This window comes from Lissotriton helveticus, chromosome 10 (genome assembly GCF_964261635.1).
Source record: "Lissotriton helveticus chromosome 10, aLisHel1.1, whole genome shotgun sequence".
Classification (NCBI taxonomy): domain Eukaryota; kingdom Metazoa; phylum Chordata; class Amphibia; order Caudata; family Salamandridae; genus Lissotriton; species Lissotriton helveticus.
Window position 1 is genome coordinate 375,725,211 of NC_136071.1, and position 14,330 is coordinate 375,739,540.

At 45.0% G+C, this 14,330-nt stretch overlaps 1 protein-coding gene across 4 annotated transcripts in view; it reads left to right on the forward strand.

Annotated features, from left to right (window-relative positions):
- The window catches only part of LOC144784054 (uncharacterized), a 284,352-nt gene that overhangs the window by 77,511 nt on the left and 192,511 nt on the right, over positions 1–14,330 (forward strand). For 2 of the 4 annotated variants that reach the window (XM_078662750.1, XM_078662749.1), the window contains one exon: positions 7,150–7,257. The exons of the other annotated variants lie outside the window; for them this stretch is intronic. In XM_078662750.1, the coding sequence (XP_078518876.1) occupies positions 7,150–7,257 (108 nt within the window). The remainder of the gene's footprint in view (positions 1–7,149; positions 7,258–14,330) is intronic. 4 annotated transcript variants of the gene reach the window in all.

The following is a 14,330-nucleotide window of genomic DNA, read 5'->3' on the forward strand; positions in this document are numbered from 1 at the left end:
GCATTCCATGCCTCACTTCCACAGAGCAGGGCCTCCTATTCCCTGAGCTTGGTCCAGGTGAGGTGAGGTCCGCTCCCCGGTCAAGCTGGGTGAGCTAAAAGATATTGTATTGAAGTCACTGAGTTTGTGTATGGAACAAAGTAAGAAAATAACTTGGTATCACTGTGTTTGTTTGTTTTTATAGATGTGAGATACACCACTTGGCACGGAGGAACAGTAACACTAATACGTTTGTTTGTATCCTTTTTTTGGTAATTAGTAACACTACTTCTTGTAGTAGCAATAAATATAGAGCAGAGGCCCTGAAGAAAGCTGAGGGATGGTTTCCCGTTTGGCTGAAACATGTTGGCCCATTGGCAGTTATGTGGTCAAAACTGTTTTGTTGCACTGTTCTTGGTTTTAATTAGGGGCAGAGCCAGTACTTAAATAAAATATTGTCTTTCCTGGACTCTTCACCCTATTTTAATTCACCACTTCTTTTTATGTTTTTTGCACTGCAATATTCCCATGGACTACATATCTCCCATGGTCGGAATGTGATTGTGGGCTTGACCCATTTTACAGTTTGATACAACGGGTTTGAATAATAGTCTCAATGATCAAGAGACATACCATCCCAATGTATGGAGGACCGAATGAGAAGATTGATCGTCATGACAATTTGATGGGAATCCACTGACTTATTTTGAGTCTCACCGACAATCACTTCTGCCCTTGTTTTTTGTCTACTTTTGGTTCCTTACCTATTTTGAGGCTTTATAGGACTTGTTGTCTGGACTTACTTAATTAAGGAGTCGGGCCTTGGGAAGCTGATTAAATAGCTTCTTGTGAGACCCCCTGGTATTCAGTGTTTTACATATCTAGAATTGGGGATGTAACCAGGGCAGGTCTTTAAATATCCCTGTGACCCTTTCACTCCCTGTGGTTTTTTCGTTAACAGTGATTATATCAGAATAGATTATACTAATGACCTCCACATACAATTAGACCAGCACCCACTGATTGCATAATTGCATCATATAGGATGCCTGCAATAATAAATAAAGTTTTGGCAATTTGAAATACCTCTACATGGTTAATACATAATAGTCATAGCGGCACTGCCTCTGGAACCTAGGTAATAATATGAGTAATAAGCCTCCCCAGCACCAAATGACTGATCAGTCAAATATCAGCTTTAAATATATTTTGGAAATTCAGCCATTTTTCTTCAGGTATCGGCTTCTTTCCGATTCCCGTAACTTTGCAAATTTTCATCTTGTACATACACACTCAATTTTTGGTATACATAAAATCAAAATGCTTCTAATCTTCTAATTTAGTAAGACGGGCTGCACTTACAGGTGCCTGAGAGCTACTAGAGGCACACAAGCCTACCCTAAAGTTACTATGCCCCTCTGTCTCCTTTGATTCCATAGCTATGAGCCCACAAATATTCTCGTAACTGGCGAATATGTGAGGGTTCTCCCATATTCCCTTCCTCCCTGCCTTTGAAATGTCATGCACTCCTTGCTCAGATGATACCACCTTATGCCCTGTAGTGTGGGTCCCAACACTCCAGAACAACCACACATGAGACCACTGCTGGTCTTGCAGGCTGCAGGATGAATGTCGACAATCCTGTCTTCAGTCCAATAAATATTAACAAATCTTCCTTCTGTGTTTTCAGTTCACTGTTCTAAAAGATTTGTTTGCGTTATTTGGAAAGGGCACCTTCCCTTTCTTGAAACTGGAAAATGAAAAATTAGCAATGTTTAAAAGGAGATGCTTGAATGAATCCACATGTCTGGTGAAACCGAAATTAACCAAAGACAATCATTATTCTTGGAAGCTCTGAAACACTCTGGTCCTAAACAAGGTTTGCAGTTGGTGCCCAGGAGTTCATGAAATTCTCCAAATCACTGACTGAATGCATTGCGAAAGTAACAAAAGCTACAAGATCACCTAATTTGGTCCTATTAATGAATCCACAAATATGAAGCAAACCGAAGGGATCATTTTTAGCATCACAAGCAAGTAGGCATACCAGGCCAGAGATGGATAGATTGAGTAGACCAAAGGAGGTCTTTATTGCACTTGCTGAATCGCTCTTATAAAACTTGCGATGCTTGAAGAGGCATGCTCTCTTTTTCCCACTAGTCCTACAGGAAGAGAACTTGTGCTGCCTCTAGTGGTATTGCTGTCCGAAACATGTTGTCTTGTTGCCAGGTGGCAATACCTGACAGCCTTTTTAGGCTTCGCCTACGCGGCGCGCAAGCGCTGCTTTGGAGTGACCTCTTGGAATCACTCTGGACGTTTTGGGAAACTCGTGCATGTTCTGCACTGTTTCCAATGAGCTCTAGTGCATGTACGGCGTTTACCTTGAGGGAGCGAGCAGCCACGCCATCTGTTTGCAATTATTGCGCTCGATCTTTGGAAACATATGGCGCCGCTGCTCGCTCCCGCAATGTAAACGCTGTACATAGACTGAGCCTCAAAGCTGCGCCCCCGTTCCCCACCGTGGTTTTGCCAGCCCCGCTCCACTGCTTCCTACTTTCCTGGTGTTGTCTCTGCTACTTTCACTCGTTGTAATTTGGGGGCACATATTTGGGGCCACTGCTTGTGGAGACCTTGGGTGGGGGTGAGTACATTCGAATCTCGGTTGGTTTCATGCCCGTGGTTGGGAGATTCACCATATCTAGTAAATAATACTATTTACCACGTTTTGCAATATATTTGCTACATGTGGTATGGCATCATCGAAATATTTTCTCTTATGTTTTTTCAGGCAATCATTAACAAAGCTCCACGGAATATTCTTCTGGGGTCAAATAAGGAAGAGCGCGTGATAAGATCTTTTATCACCTCAAACCCCGTTCTATGGAGTACTTCCGCGAGAGAGAGTCTAATTGGAAAAGACAATAGTTAAATCCACCACGCCCTCTGGTGGTAACCGCAAGAGCCAACAGCCTTAGGGTCAAACCACCTTGACCCTAGCCCTCCATGCTGCAATGGCCCCTTCGAAGCCCACAGTCAACCTCAGTCTGTGCCCGCTGCCCGCTCTGTGGCCTCCCCCTTCATGCCAGCATCCTCAGGCCTTGGCTGGGCTGTGGATTGAACTAGGCCTCGAGGCCGCACCCCCACACCGCCTCTTGCCATCCCCATGCGTGAAGCCTCTTCCCCATTACCCTTACATCGTACACCGAACCAGAGCCAGGTGAATACCTGACCGTGAAAACAGCCCGGGCTTCCATCTCCTCTCTCCGGTATGAGAAAAATGACTTCAGACCAGAGAGCAAGCGCGCGCGCGCTCCGGGGATGCCAATGGATAATCCAATGTGCTAAAAATAGCGCTAAGCCACTAACTCGGGGGCACAACCAGATGATGCCATCACCTCCTCCCTCTAGGAAACTTCTTATCCAGGGGCTAGTATTGTCCCGTCTTCACTACAGCAATATGATCTACCTGGGCGCTCCAGAGGCCACCCTGACTAGACTACAGCGGACACAGAACGCTGCGGCCCGTCTGCTCACGAACCTTCCTTCGAGAGTGTCAGCAAAACCAGCCCTCAAGGCCTTGCACTGGCTCCCTGTTCGCCAAAGGGTGGAATTCAAAGCCATGTGTACAACACACAAACTTATCAACGGATCTGGCCCTACTATCCTCAGCAGCCTGGTCACCCCCTACAAAGCATCCATATCCCTCCGTTCAGACAGTGAGCACCTGGCCAACGTCCCCAAATTCAAAAGGACCCGCACCGGAGGCCGACGTTTCTCGGTGCAAGTGGCCGCGAGATGGAATTCCCTCCCACGCACCCTCAGACTGGAAGCCAGCTACCTGACCTTTCGCAAAAAACTGAAAACGCACCTATTCCCGAAATAACTGTTCCTCCTCCCTCCCTCTCCTTACAGGATAAACATTCTCCTTACAGCGCGGGGATGCCCTTGGGTCACCAGGCGCTATACAAATCGCTAAAATAAATTAGGCAGCAAAACTGCTGGGGCCCACAGCCCGTAAACAGTTGTCCCCCAGGGAGGTTGTTGTTGAACGGTAGGGACCCCAGTGGAACGGGCTCTGGAGCCGGCTGCAGCTTTCTTCGAGATCTCGCTGATGCCTACGCACCAAAAACTGTCTCCAAACATGGCATTTTTTCAGATTCTTGTGAAATTGCTACTGCATCAACCCGTATTAACATACATTTTGAAAATCATGTGACTGCCTGCATTATCGCAACCCACCTTACACAAGCAGGTTTGGTCTATCATTTTTAAGGTAACAACCACAAGCATTGACATAGGCAGTAGTTCTCGCCTTTGGGACCTTATAAGTATTTAGCCATGCAACAGTTGATGTTGTTGCACCAAGGATATTGTGCTTGATATCTAAACACTTATAAGGTCCCAAAGGTGAGACCTATTGGCTATGCCAATGCTTGTTTGACACTTTCTACCATATGAACACCGGTTTAGACCCGTGGTAAACTCTTGTTTTTAGTCACAATATTTTTAATCAAACCTAACCATGATTCCGTCCTTTGATTTAATTGCCATCTGCTTTTCCATCCTGGAAAATTGTCATCTGCCTTTCCATCCTGGTACTTATGTGCCTTTTTCCCTGAGGTTAATACTTTAAGTACAAGTCTTTAGAGACTCTGGTTAATATTGCGCTCTATTTGTGCACTTCTGGTTTACTCCGGTCTTTTTTCTCCTTTTTTCTAGGGGTGGGCGGAATTTCCGTAATCGTGTTACGCAAATCTCCGCGAAACGGTAAAAAATATCCTGCAACACGCGGAAGTGCTTGTTCGCGATGCTTTTTTACTGTTCGCCATCGCTGCTTGCGTGCTCGAGAGGAAAATATATCGCGAACACACATTTGACATGCGAACAGGCAAAAAATTTCGCAAAGTCACGGAACGCAGAATTTTGGGCAATTTCTCTTTCTCCGCGGAACGCAAAATTACCCAAATTCCCGAACGGAACGGAATTTACCACCCAGACCTACTTTTTTCTTGCCGAGATTGATACTAAATCTACTCCACATTCCATTCTGGAGTTTAGTTATGTTCATTTATTGTTCCAAATCTCATTAGCCACCCTTTCAAATGAAAGGTGCAGGAGGTCCTTAACTTCTCTCACCTGCCCTGTGCTGCAGCCTGGCGGTAATTCACCTTTCCTCCTTGTCCCTCTTGCCGTTACGTATCACTATTTGAGGCCCCTGTGCTTTCCATTACAACTTCCTTCAAGTATAAAGCAACTTCCCCTCCTTACTTCCTATTGCTTTGTTGTGCAGGACCCTTGGGCAGGCGTTGTGCCCCTGCTCCAGTGCATTGTTTGCTCCTTTCTTGTCCTGCAATGCCGGCGAGTCTGAGGATTGCCCAGCCCCGTCAAAGCGGCCTCATCGGCATTCTCCTGCCTCACAGCGGGATACACGACATGCCGGTAAGTCCAGGGCTAGCAGGGTACGTTGCTTCCTCCTGAAAGGAGCAGACTTGTGTCATTCGCCTTTCAGCGAAGTGGCAGGCTGGAGTGTGCATGTCTCCCCTTCTCTGCTTCCGGACATGGGTGTGCTTTGCCTACCACCGTCCTGCAGGAAGGGTGAGTCTTGGTTGCTGGGGACTTGAGGGACTCCTCTACAACCGGCAATGGAGTAAGTGGTGGCATTTCTAGATTTTAGGATTCTCCCCTATTGGAATTTTTTTTCGCCGTATCTTTTGATTAGTGTTAGGCTTTTAGTGTTAATATTGCAGGTTCAGGTTCTTGGAGGGAAATTCTTTCCAATGGGATTTCTTTTTAATATTTTGAATATGTCTTTTTTGTTTGCAAGACCACTCTATGTGTTGCTTTGGAGAAAAGAGCTGCTAAATGAGAGGTCACAGTCTCCTTCTAAAGAGGAGGGTGATTATCAGCAGGATGTGCAGAAGAGGGGTTCTGGTTGTACCGTTGATGCGGCCACTGTGACTTCAGTATAAACTGGAGGCCTAGGCTTTGATTAATGCGGCTGTCACTAAGACTTTAACTACAAATCATAAGGCTAAGCGAGCCTCCGCCCTGTTGGATGAAAGTCCATATTCAGCTTCTTCTACAGAATCAGGATCTGAAAGGCATGTGGTGGCAGGAGGAAAGTTTATATCCAGAGAGGAACTAGCTGATATTTTGTCTCCTATTATAAATAAACCAGATATGGCATTGCCTACGGTGGAAGGTGCTGCAGAGGATCTCTTTCTGCGGTTTGCAAGCCTGCGGCGCTGGTGTTACCTTTGCCCCTCAAGGTTAAGGAGGCCATCTTCCGGTCATGGGAAGAATAAGAATATATGCAAATGCTGTTTTCTCCTGAAATCCTATGCCTTGGCGGATGGGGATATGTTGTTGCCCCATGCTATTAAAGTGGACTCCATCCTGGCCCCACTCATTGGCACATCCTCGTTCAATCCGGATGGCTGTTTTTCCCTTGGATCATGTTGAACACAAGGCTGATGGTGTCCTTAAGAAATCTTCTACTGCCGCTAATCTGGTCCTGGAGAAAGTCTTATGGGGCTTTGACTGCACAGTCCCTAGTTAAGGATTTTGAGGGTCTGGTGTAAGCCAAGCAGGAAGGTTCTGATGTGACTGATGTACTGATGAATATGGAACTACAGGCAAAATTCCTAGCAAATGTGTTGGACTTGATCAAGGCGGCTTCCGTGGCATCCTCTTCTACTATGATGGCCAGACGGAACCTCTGGTTGCAGGACTGGAAGCCTAATCTGGCAGAGAAGTCTTCTTTTCAGAAATAACTTTTTGAACCAGCATGTTGTTTGGGGAGTGATTAGATGGTCTTATCAGGAAGTCCTTTAAGGATAATAAACTTCCGTAGGCATATAGGGCATCTTCTAGTAAATAAACTAAGCCTTGGAATCGAATGCATTCCAGGTACTCCAGGGATATCCCTCGTAAGGACACCTGTACCTTTTCATCCATGAGGAGAAGGTTTCAGCTTAGAAGAGGGAAGAAGCAGGATGTTCCAGCAAAGATTGGTGGTCCAGACTATGGCAGTTCCTCAGATCCAGGACCTGTGGGAGGAAGAATAGTGGCCTTTCTTTCAGCCTGGGCTTTCTCCATCTCAGGCACGTTGGTTTCAAGTATCATTTGAAGCGGCTAACTAATCGACTTTGTCTTTCTTTCTCCCGATAGGGTGTGCATCCCTACTCCTATCCCAAGGAATCCGGTGAAGAAGGAAGCCCTGTTGACTGGTGTTGCTCTGCTGTAGGAAAAGGGAATCAGCATGTGTCGCGGGATAAGGTCAGTCAAGGGGTATACTCTATAGTCTTTCTGGTTCAGAGGTGTCAGGGGAGTTTGCCTGCGTTGGACCTGAAGCGCCTCAATCACTGGGTAGCTAGCATTCCATTCAAGATCTTGTCAGTGCAGCAGCTCTTTCCTCTGCTGTCCCATGAGACTTCATGGTGACTATCGACCTTCAGGATGCATACCTGCATTTCCTAGTCCACCGAGTCATCAACTGTTTCCGTGGTTTGTTGTGGGTTCAAAGCTTTTTCAGTTCCAGTTTCTTCCCTTCGGGCTGAAGTCCGCCCCACATGTGTTTACTAAGGTCTTGGCCCCTCTGATGAATGTTCTCCTCCTGCAGGAATTTCCTTCTTTCGTTACCTTGGAGACTAACTTGGTCAAGGGCACTTCTCTTCGCATGGCCTTCTCACATGTGAGGACATTTCTGGATCTTGTGTTGTGCCTTCTTTGATAAATGCAAAAAAATCCCAGCTGACTCCGACACTGGATCGTGTTTTCGTAGGCTCTCGGTTCCTGACGGATCTGGGCATTGTCACTTTGGCAGACTTGAGGGCGGTCAAGATTCATTCTTAGTTGTGGGAGCTGTTGTCACCTCCTTTTCAGAAGGTCAAGCTATGGATGATGATGCAGGGTGATCTGTCTGTCCGTGTTTTCGGTTCCCTGGGCCAGATGGCACCTCAATATCCTCACAAGATTCATCCTGAGATAGTGCAGGATATGCCTTGTCTTCTCACTGTGACAATGGTGGTTCGAAGGGAAGTCGATTGGTTGCTGGTTTCTTCCAAAATCTTGAACGGTGTTCTCTTTCCTGCTCAAGTGATAATCACGACGGATTCAATATACAAAAGAGGGGTCCCTGTGAAACAAATGAGTAAGGGGAAAAGCAGGGAAAAACATCATACACAACAACAAACCCCTTACACAATTATAGACATCCTACTATAGTCAATATAAAATGTCCCACAGAGGAGCAGTAGATTTTTTTTAAAACTTTTTTTATTTTCAAATAGTAAACATCTATGATATCTTTTTTTTCTTCTTTTGATTATAAATATATTATAGATCACATAAATTACATTCCGCATAAACAGTATTGTTTGAAATACATCTCAACCAAGAGAGCCCCATCCAGTAGAGTGAGAACCACCTCAATTCGGTACATGTCCCTACAACAAACATAAACACAAAAAGCACAAAAACATGTAGTGAAAACTAACAATATCAAAAAGAGTAACAAAATTACAGTACAATACAACTCTAGACACAGTTGCAATTTACATAACGTATTTTAAATGTACAATACACAACCAACACAATTGCGCCGACACATGTTTCGGAAAAAAAACATGTACCATCCTTCATCAGGGCGCTGATTTCTTATGTTGCTTGAAAATCAGACGCAGTATGTTTAACAATTCAAATATAGTAATATGATGATGCATTTGAAGGCTCCATATAGTTTATACAGGCATCTCTGTGGGAACATAGCATAATAAGTAATTCTGAACATAGTTACTTCATGTCACTAAAACATTGATTCGCAGAGGAGCAAGAATATCAAATGTGACTCCCAGTGAATAAGAGAAGTGCCATAACACACAAAGTGTCCATCACCACAAGAACACGTGATGTGAGTGTTCATTTAGTGAATACCCGGTGAAGAAGAGAGACCATAACCAAGTGACCTAATAGTATGAAAAAGATAAAGAAATACATAAAAATTAAAATTAAGAAAAATAAAGAGTGGGTATATTCATAAAGTACCCTATACCAAAAGAAAAGGAAGGCAAATGAATTTCCTCATAAACACGTTATGGGAGAGAAACTTGAAGAGTAAGACCTTAAGATACTATACATACTTTTAGATGAAGTACAAACTACCAGATGAATATATGCATCAGTGGGGCTCATAAGGTACCTAAAACAATTAGAACCACCTATTCAACACTCAAGATAAAATCTAGAAAAATGGTCAGAGAGTTATTACGACCCCCGCTATGGGATTTGTTAGAAATAAATCAAGATAGGAGCTGGCAAAAAACGGTACACTAGATCCCCTGTGTAAACTGGACCCACAAGGTGATCCTCAAATTCGGAGCGTACCGCAGGCTGAAATACAGAGGAAACCGATACAGAATCACTACCTGATGCCCTTCTAGTTAATCTGGATAGAATAGATTAGAGCGGTTACATTTATACATACTTGTAGGTTCTGAAAATTGCTCACGTGGTATACCCAAAGGCGATTTCTGGGAGCATGGTCTAGATCTTGAATACGACTGAGTAGAAACACAATAAAAATAAGTTACTAGACCAGAACAGATACCCGAATCTATCGAGTCCCATGGATCCTAAGTGGGCTCCAACTTACATATTTAAAAGACGATCGTATAGAACAAATATCAGAAAACCGGTTCGATTTCGGATCCTACAGATGAATCATGATGTATGATACATCCATCAAACCTCTTCCGTGGAATACAAAGAGCTGTAAAGATCGAGGAAAAAAGAATATACATATATAAATAACTATTCTGGTAACCTATTCACAAAGCTGTTAAATATAGGAAAAAGACACCACATTGTAACGTCTGAACCTAATTCCACATATACTAACTATTTTGGTTCAGATTACATTACATACATATTTGTATGTAACGTACAAATACGTTGTGTTGTGTATTGTACATTTGAAATACGTTGTGTGAAATAAAACTGTCTTGAGTTGGATTGTACTGTAATTTTGTTAGTCTTTTTGACATTGTTAGTTTTCACTACATGTTTTTTGTGCTTTTTGTGTTTGTTTATTGTAGGTACATGTACCGAATTGAGGTGGTTCTCACTCTACTAGATGATGGCTCTCTTGGTTGAGATGTATTTCAAACAATACTGTATATGCTGAATGTAATTTATGTGATTTATAATATATTTATATTCAAAACAAGAAAAAAAGATATCATTTGGATTTTTACTATTTGAAAATAAAAAAAGTTTTAAAAAATCTACTGCAACTCTGTGGGACATTTTTTATTGACTATAGTAGGATGTCTATAATTGTGTAAGGGGGTTGCTGTATAGGATCATCACGAAGGATTCAAGCAAAAGTGGCTGAGGGGCATGGTCAGGGGCTCTTCAGGTCAATGGTTTATGGGATGTTGCTAGAGTTATTGGTCATCCAGTTGGAGAGAACTGGGGCAATTTTTCTAGTCCTCTTTCACGTTTCTCACCGGTAGGTACGTTGTCATTCAGTGCCAAGTCCAATGTCGATCATCGTGGGCGGGGTGGGGGGACAAGAGCCCAGTCATTGTCAAGGTTTGCAGATCAGCTGTTTCTGTGGGTTCATTCTCATGTGGGTTTCCTTCAGGCCATTTTCATTCAGGGAGTTCTAAATTTTCAGGCCGATCGCCTTCACAGGGAGATTTCGTCCTCTCAGGAATTTCATCTCTCTCCCCACCTGTTTGCCAGGCTGTGTCAGCTGTGGGGACGCCCCTAGGTGGATCTGTTTGCAAGTCTTCGCAATGCCTTTTTTCCCTCTTTTTTTTTTTTTTTTTTTTTCTTTCTAGGGGATGGGCGAAGTCGTCTTCAGGAGTAGATGCCCTGGCATGTCCTTGGCTGACTGGCCTGATGTTTGATCTTCCTCCGTTTCCTTTAATACAGAAGATTCGGATTCGGGTTTGGAGGGAGAGGGCTCGTGTCAAGTCATTCTGGTGGCTCCGGCATGGCCTGCTCTATCTGTTTTCCTCTTCTGATGGCAATGAAGGCGAGTCTGCATTGGCATCTTCCTTCCGTCCCTTCTCCCCAGAGTTTTCTGTTTCTCCAGGTCAAGTCTGGTGAAAATCAAGCTGGTAGCTTGGATATTGTATGGCGATTGATGTTACAGGTTCTTTCTGCCTCTGTCTCCTCCTCTGGTCTAGCTTACCAGAGGTTGTCCACCAGGTCGTCGTATGCCAGGCACTGGAAGACTTTTCAACATTGGTGTGATCGGAAGCACCTGCTTTCTCTTTCTGTATCTCTCTCCCAGGTCCTTGAATTTCTTCAGGAAGGGTACTTCTGCTCTGCAACACCAGCCACAAAAGGCGGGAAAACCGGCCATTCCTCAGGTGGGTTGGCTACTTACATATCCACATCCACCATACCCACAGCAGCTGCAGTTGGTCCTGCAACAGAGGTCGCATTAGCAGTTAAATTCACATTCTCCTTGGCAGGGGTATACAACGAAGTAACGATTGTCAACGCCTACATTCACCCAAAACGTTTAGCTATCGATTCAGCAAAACTTATCGGCCAAATAACTATTTACATGGACATTGTTGAATCACCAAATCTTATCCTGTCGGGGGATCTGAATCAATATCTTTTGGGATCGTCAGAAGGCAACGAAGCAAGTCTCCAATCCTCAAATTGCAATATACCAACACAAGGGGATTTTCCCTACTGAGGAACAAATAAGAAAAATAATTCAGAAAAGGGGGTGGTGATGAACAGAGTGTCTGAATTAAGCAGACCACTCTTACCCAGTCCAAAGATCAGGGCTTGATCCATCACCGTTATTTAGCTCACTGCCCCATCCCAGCTCAGAACCTGGCTATATGCAAATTAGTCTGTCCCTGGCCCAGTGCATCATGGGAACAGGGCAGACCAAACTACCAAGCCAATTCTTCACCAGAAAGGAGACAAGCTACTGGGGACCGGTTTCTGGCATTTCAGCCTCGTCGGCCCAGCTTGCTTGAATCCTGATGGAGCAGTGAGCAAGGGACTCATGTCTGAGTATACCCTGCCACACCTATAGTGGCCAAAAACGATTCAGAAAAGGGGGTGGTGATGAACAGAGTGTCTGAATTAAGCAGACCACTCTTACCCAGTCCAAAGATCAGGGCTTGATCCATCACCGTTATTTAGCTCACTGCCCCATCCCAGCTCAGAACCTGGCTATATGCAAATTAGTCTGTCCCTGGCCCAGTGCATCATGGGAACAGGGCAGACCAAACTACCAAGCCAATTCTTCACCAGAAAGGAGACAAGCTACCGGGGACCGGTTTCTGGCATTTCAGCCTCGTCGGCCCGGCTTGCTTGAATCCTGATGGAGCAGTGAGCAAGGGACTCATGTCTGAGTATACCCTGCCACACCTATAGTGGCCAAAAACGATTCAGAAAAGGGGGTGGTGATGAACAGAGTGTCTGAATTAAGCAGACCACTCTTACCCAGTCCAAAGATCAGGGCTTGATCCATCACCGTTATTTAGCTCACTGCCCCATCCCAGCTCAGAACCTGGCTATATGCAAATTAGTCTGTTCCTGGCCCAGTGCATCATGGGAACAGGGCAGACCAAACTACCAAGCCAATTCTTCACCAGAAAGGAGACAAGCTACCGGGGACCGGTTTCTGGCATTTCAGCCTCGTCGGCCCGGCTTGCTTGAATCCTGATGGAGCAGTGAGCAAGGGACTCATGTCTGAGTTGTCTAGTCATGTCTAGTGGTCTGCTTAATTCAGGCACTCTGTTCATCACCACCCCCTTTTCTGAATCATTTTGTCCACCATAAGCGTGGAAGGGTATACTCAGATGTGAGTCCCTTGCTCATTGCACCATCAGGATTCAAGCAAGCCGGGCCGACGACGCCTGAAATGGCAGAAACCGGTCCCCGGAAGCTTGTTTCCTTCCCAGTATAAGAATTGGCTTGGTAGTTTGGTTTGCTCTGGTCCCATCATGCACTGGGACAGGAACAGACTAATTTGCATATAGCCAAGTTCTGAGCTGGGATGGTGCAGTGAGCTAAAAAACGGTGATGGATCAAGCCCTGATCTTTGGACTGGGTAAGAGTGGTCTGCTTAATTCAGGCACTCTGTTCATCACCACCCCCTTTTCTGAATCATTTTGTCCACCATAAGCGTGGAAGGGTATACTCAGATGTTAGTCCCTTGCTCATTGCACCATCAGGATTCAAGCAAGCTGGGCCGACGTCGCCTGAAATGGCAGAAACCGGTCCCCGGAAGCTTGTTTCCTTCCCAGTATAAGAATTGGCTTGGTAGTTTGGTTTGCTCTGGTCCCATCATGCACTGGGACAGGAACAGACTAATTTGCATATAGCCAAGTTCTGAGCTGGGATGGTGCAGTGAGCTAAAAAACGGTGATGGATCAAGCCCTGATCTTTGGACTGGGTAAGAGTGGTCTGCTTAATTCAGGCACTCTGTTCATCACCACCCCCTTTTCTGAATCATTTTGTCCACCATAAGCGTGGAAGGGTATACTCAGATGTGAGTCCCTTGCTCATTGCACCATCAAGATTCAAGCAAGCCGGGCCGACGACGCCTGAAATGGCAGAAACCGGTCCCCGGAAGCTTGTTTCCTTCCCAGTATAAGAATTGGCTTGGTAGTTTGGTTTGCTCTGGTCCCATCATGCACTGGGACAGGAACAGACTAATTTGCATATAGCCAAGTTCTGAGCTGGGATGGTGCAGTGAGCTAAACGGTGATGGATCAAGCCCTGATCTTTGGACCGGGTAAGAGTGGTCTGCTTAATTCAGGCACTCTGTTCATCACCACCCCCTTTTCTGAATCATTTTGTCCACCATAAGCGTGGAAGGGTATACTCAGATGTGAGTCCCTTGCTCATTGCACCATCAGGATTCAAGCAAGCCGGGCCGACGACGCCTGAAATGGCAGAAACCGGTCCCCGGAAGCTTGTCTCCTTCCCAGTATAAGAATTGGCTTGGTAGTTTGGTTTGCTCTGGTCCCATCATGCACTGGGACAGGAACAGACTAATTTGCATATAGCCAAGTTCTGAGCTGGGATGGTGCAGTGAGCTAAAAAACGGTGATGGATCAAGCCCTGATCTTTGGACTGGGTAAGAGTGGTCTGCTTAATTCAGGCACTCTGTTCATCACCACCCCCTTTTCTGAATCAAATAAGAAAAATAGACGTCTTCTGTAAGACCTAGAACACTTCAACCTTAGGGCCCTTAAAGGAAGATTTTCTGGCGATTTTCCTCCCACAGCCAGTCATTAATCCGCACAAAATGGCTCAATCCTGGATTACACATTCACCAGTCTCTTGTTGTTTACATTCATAAC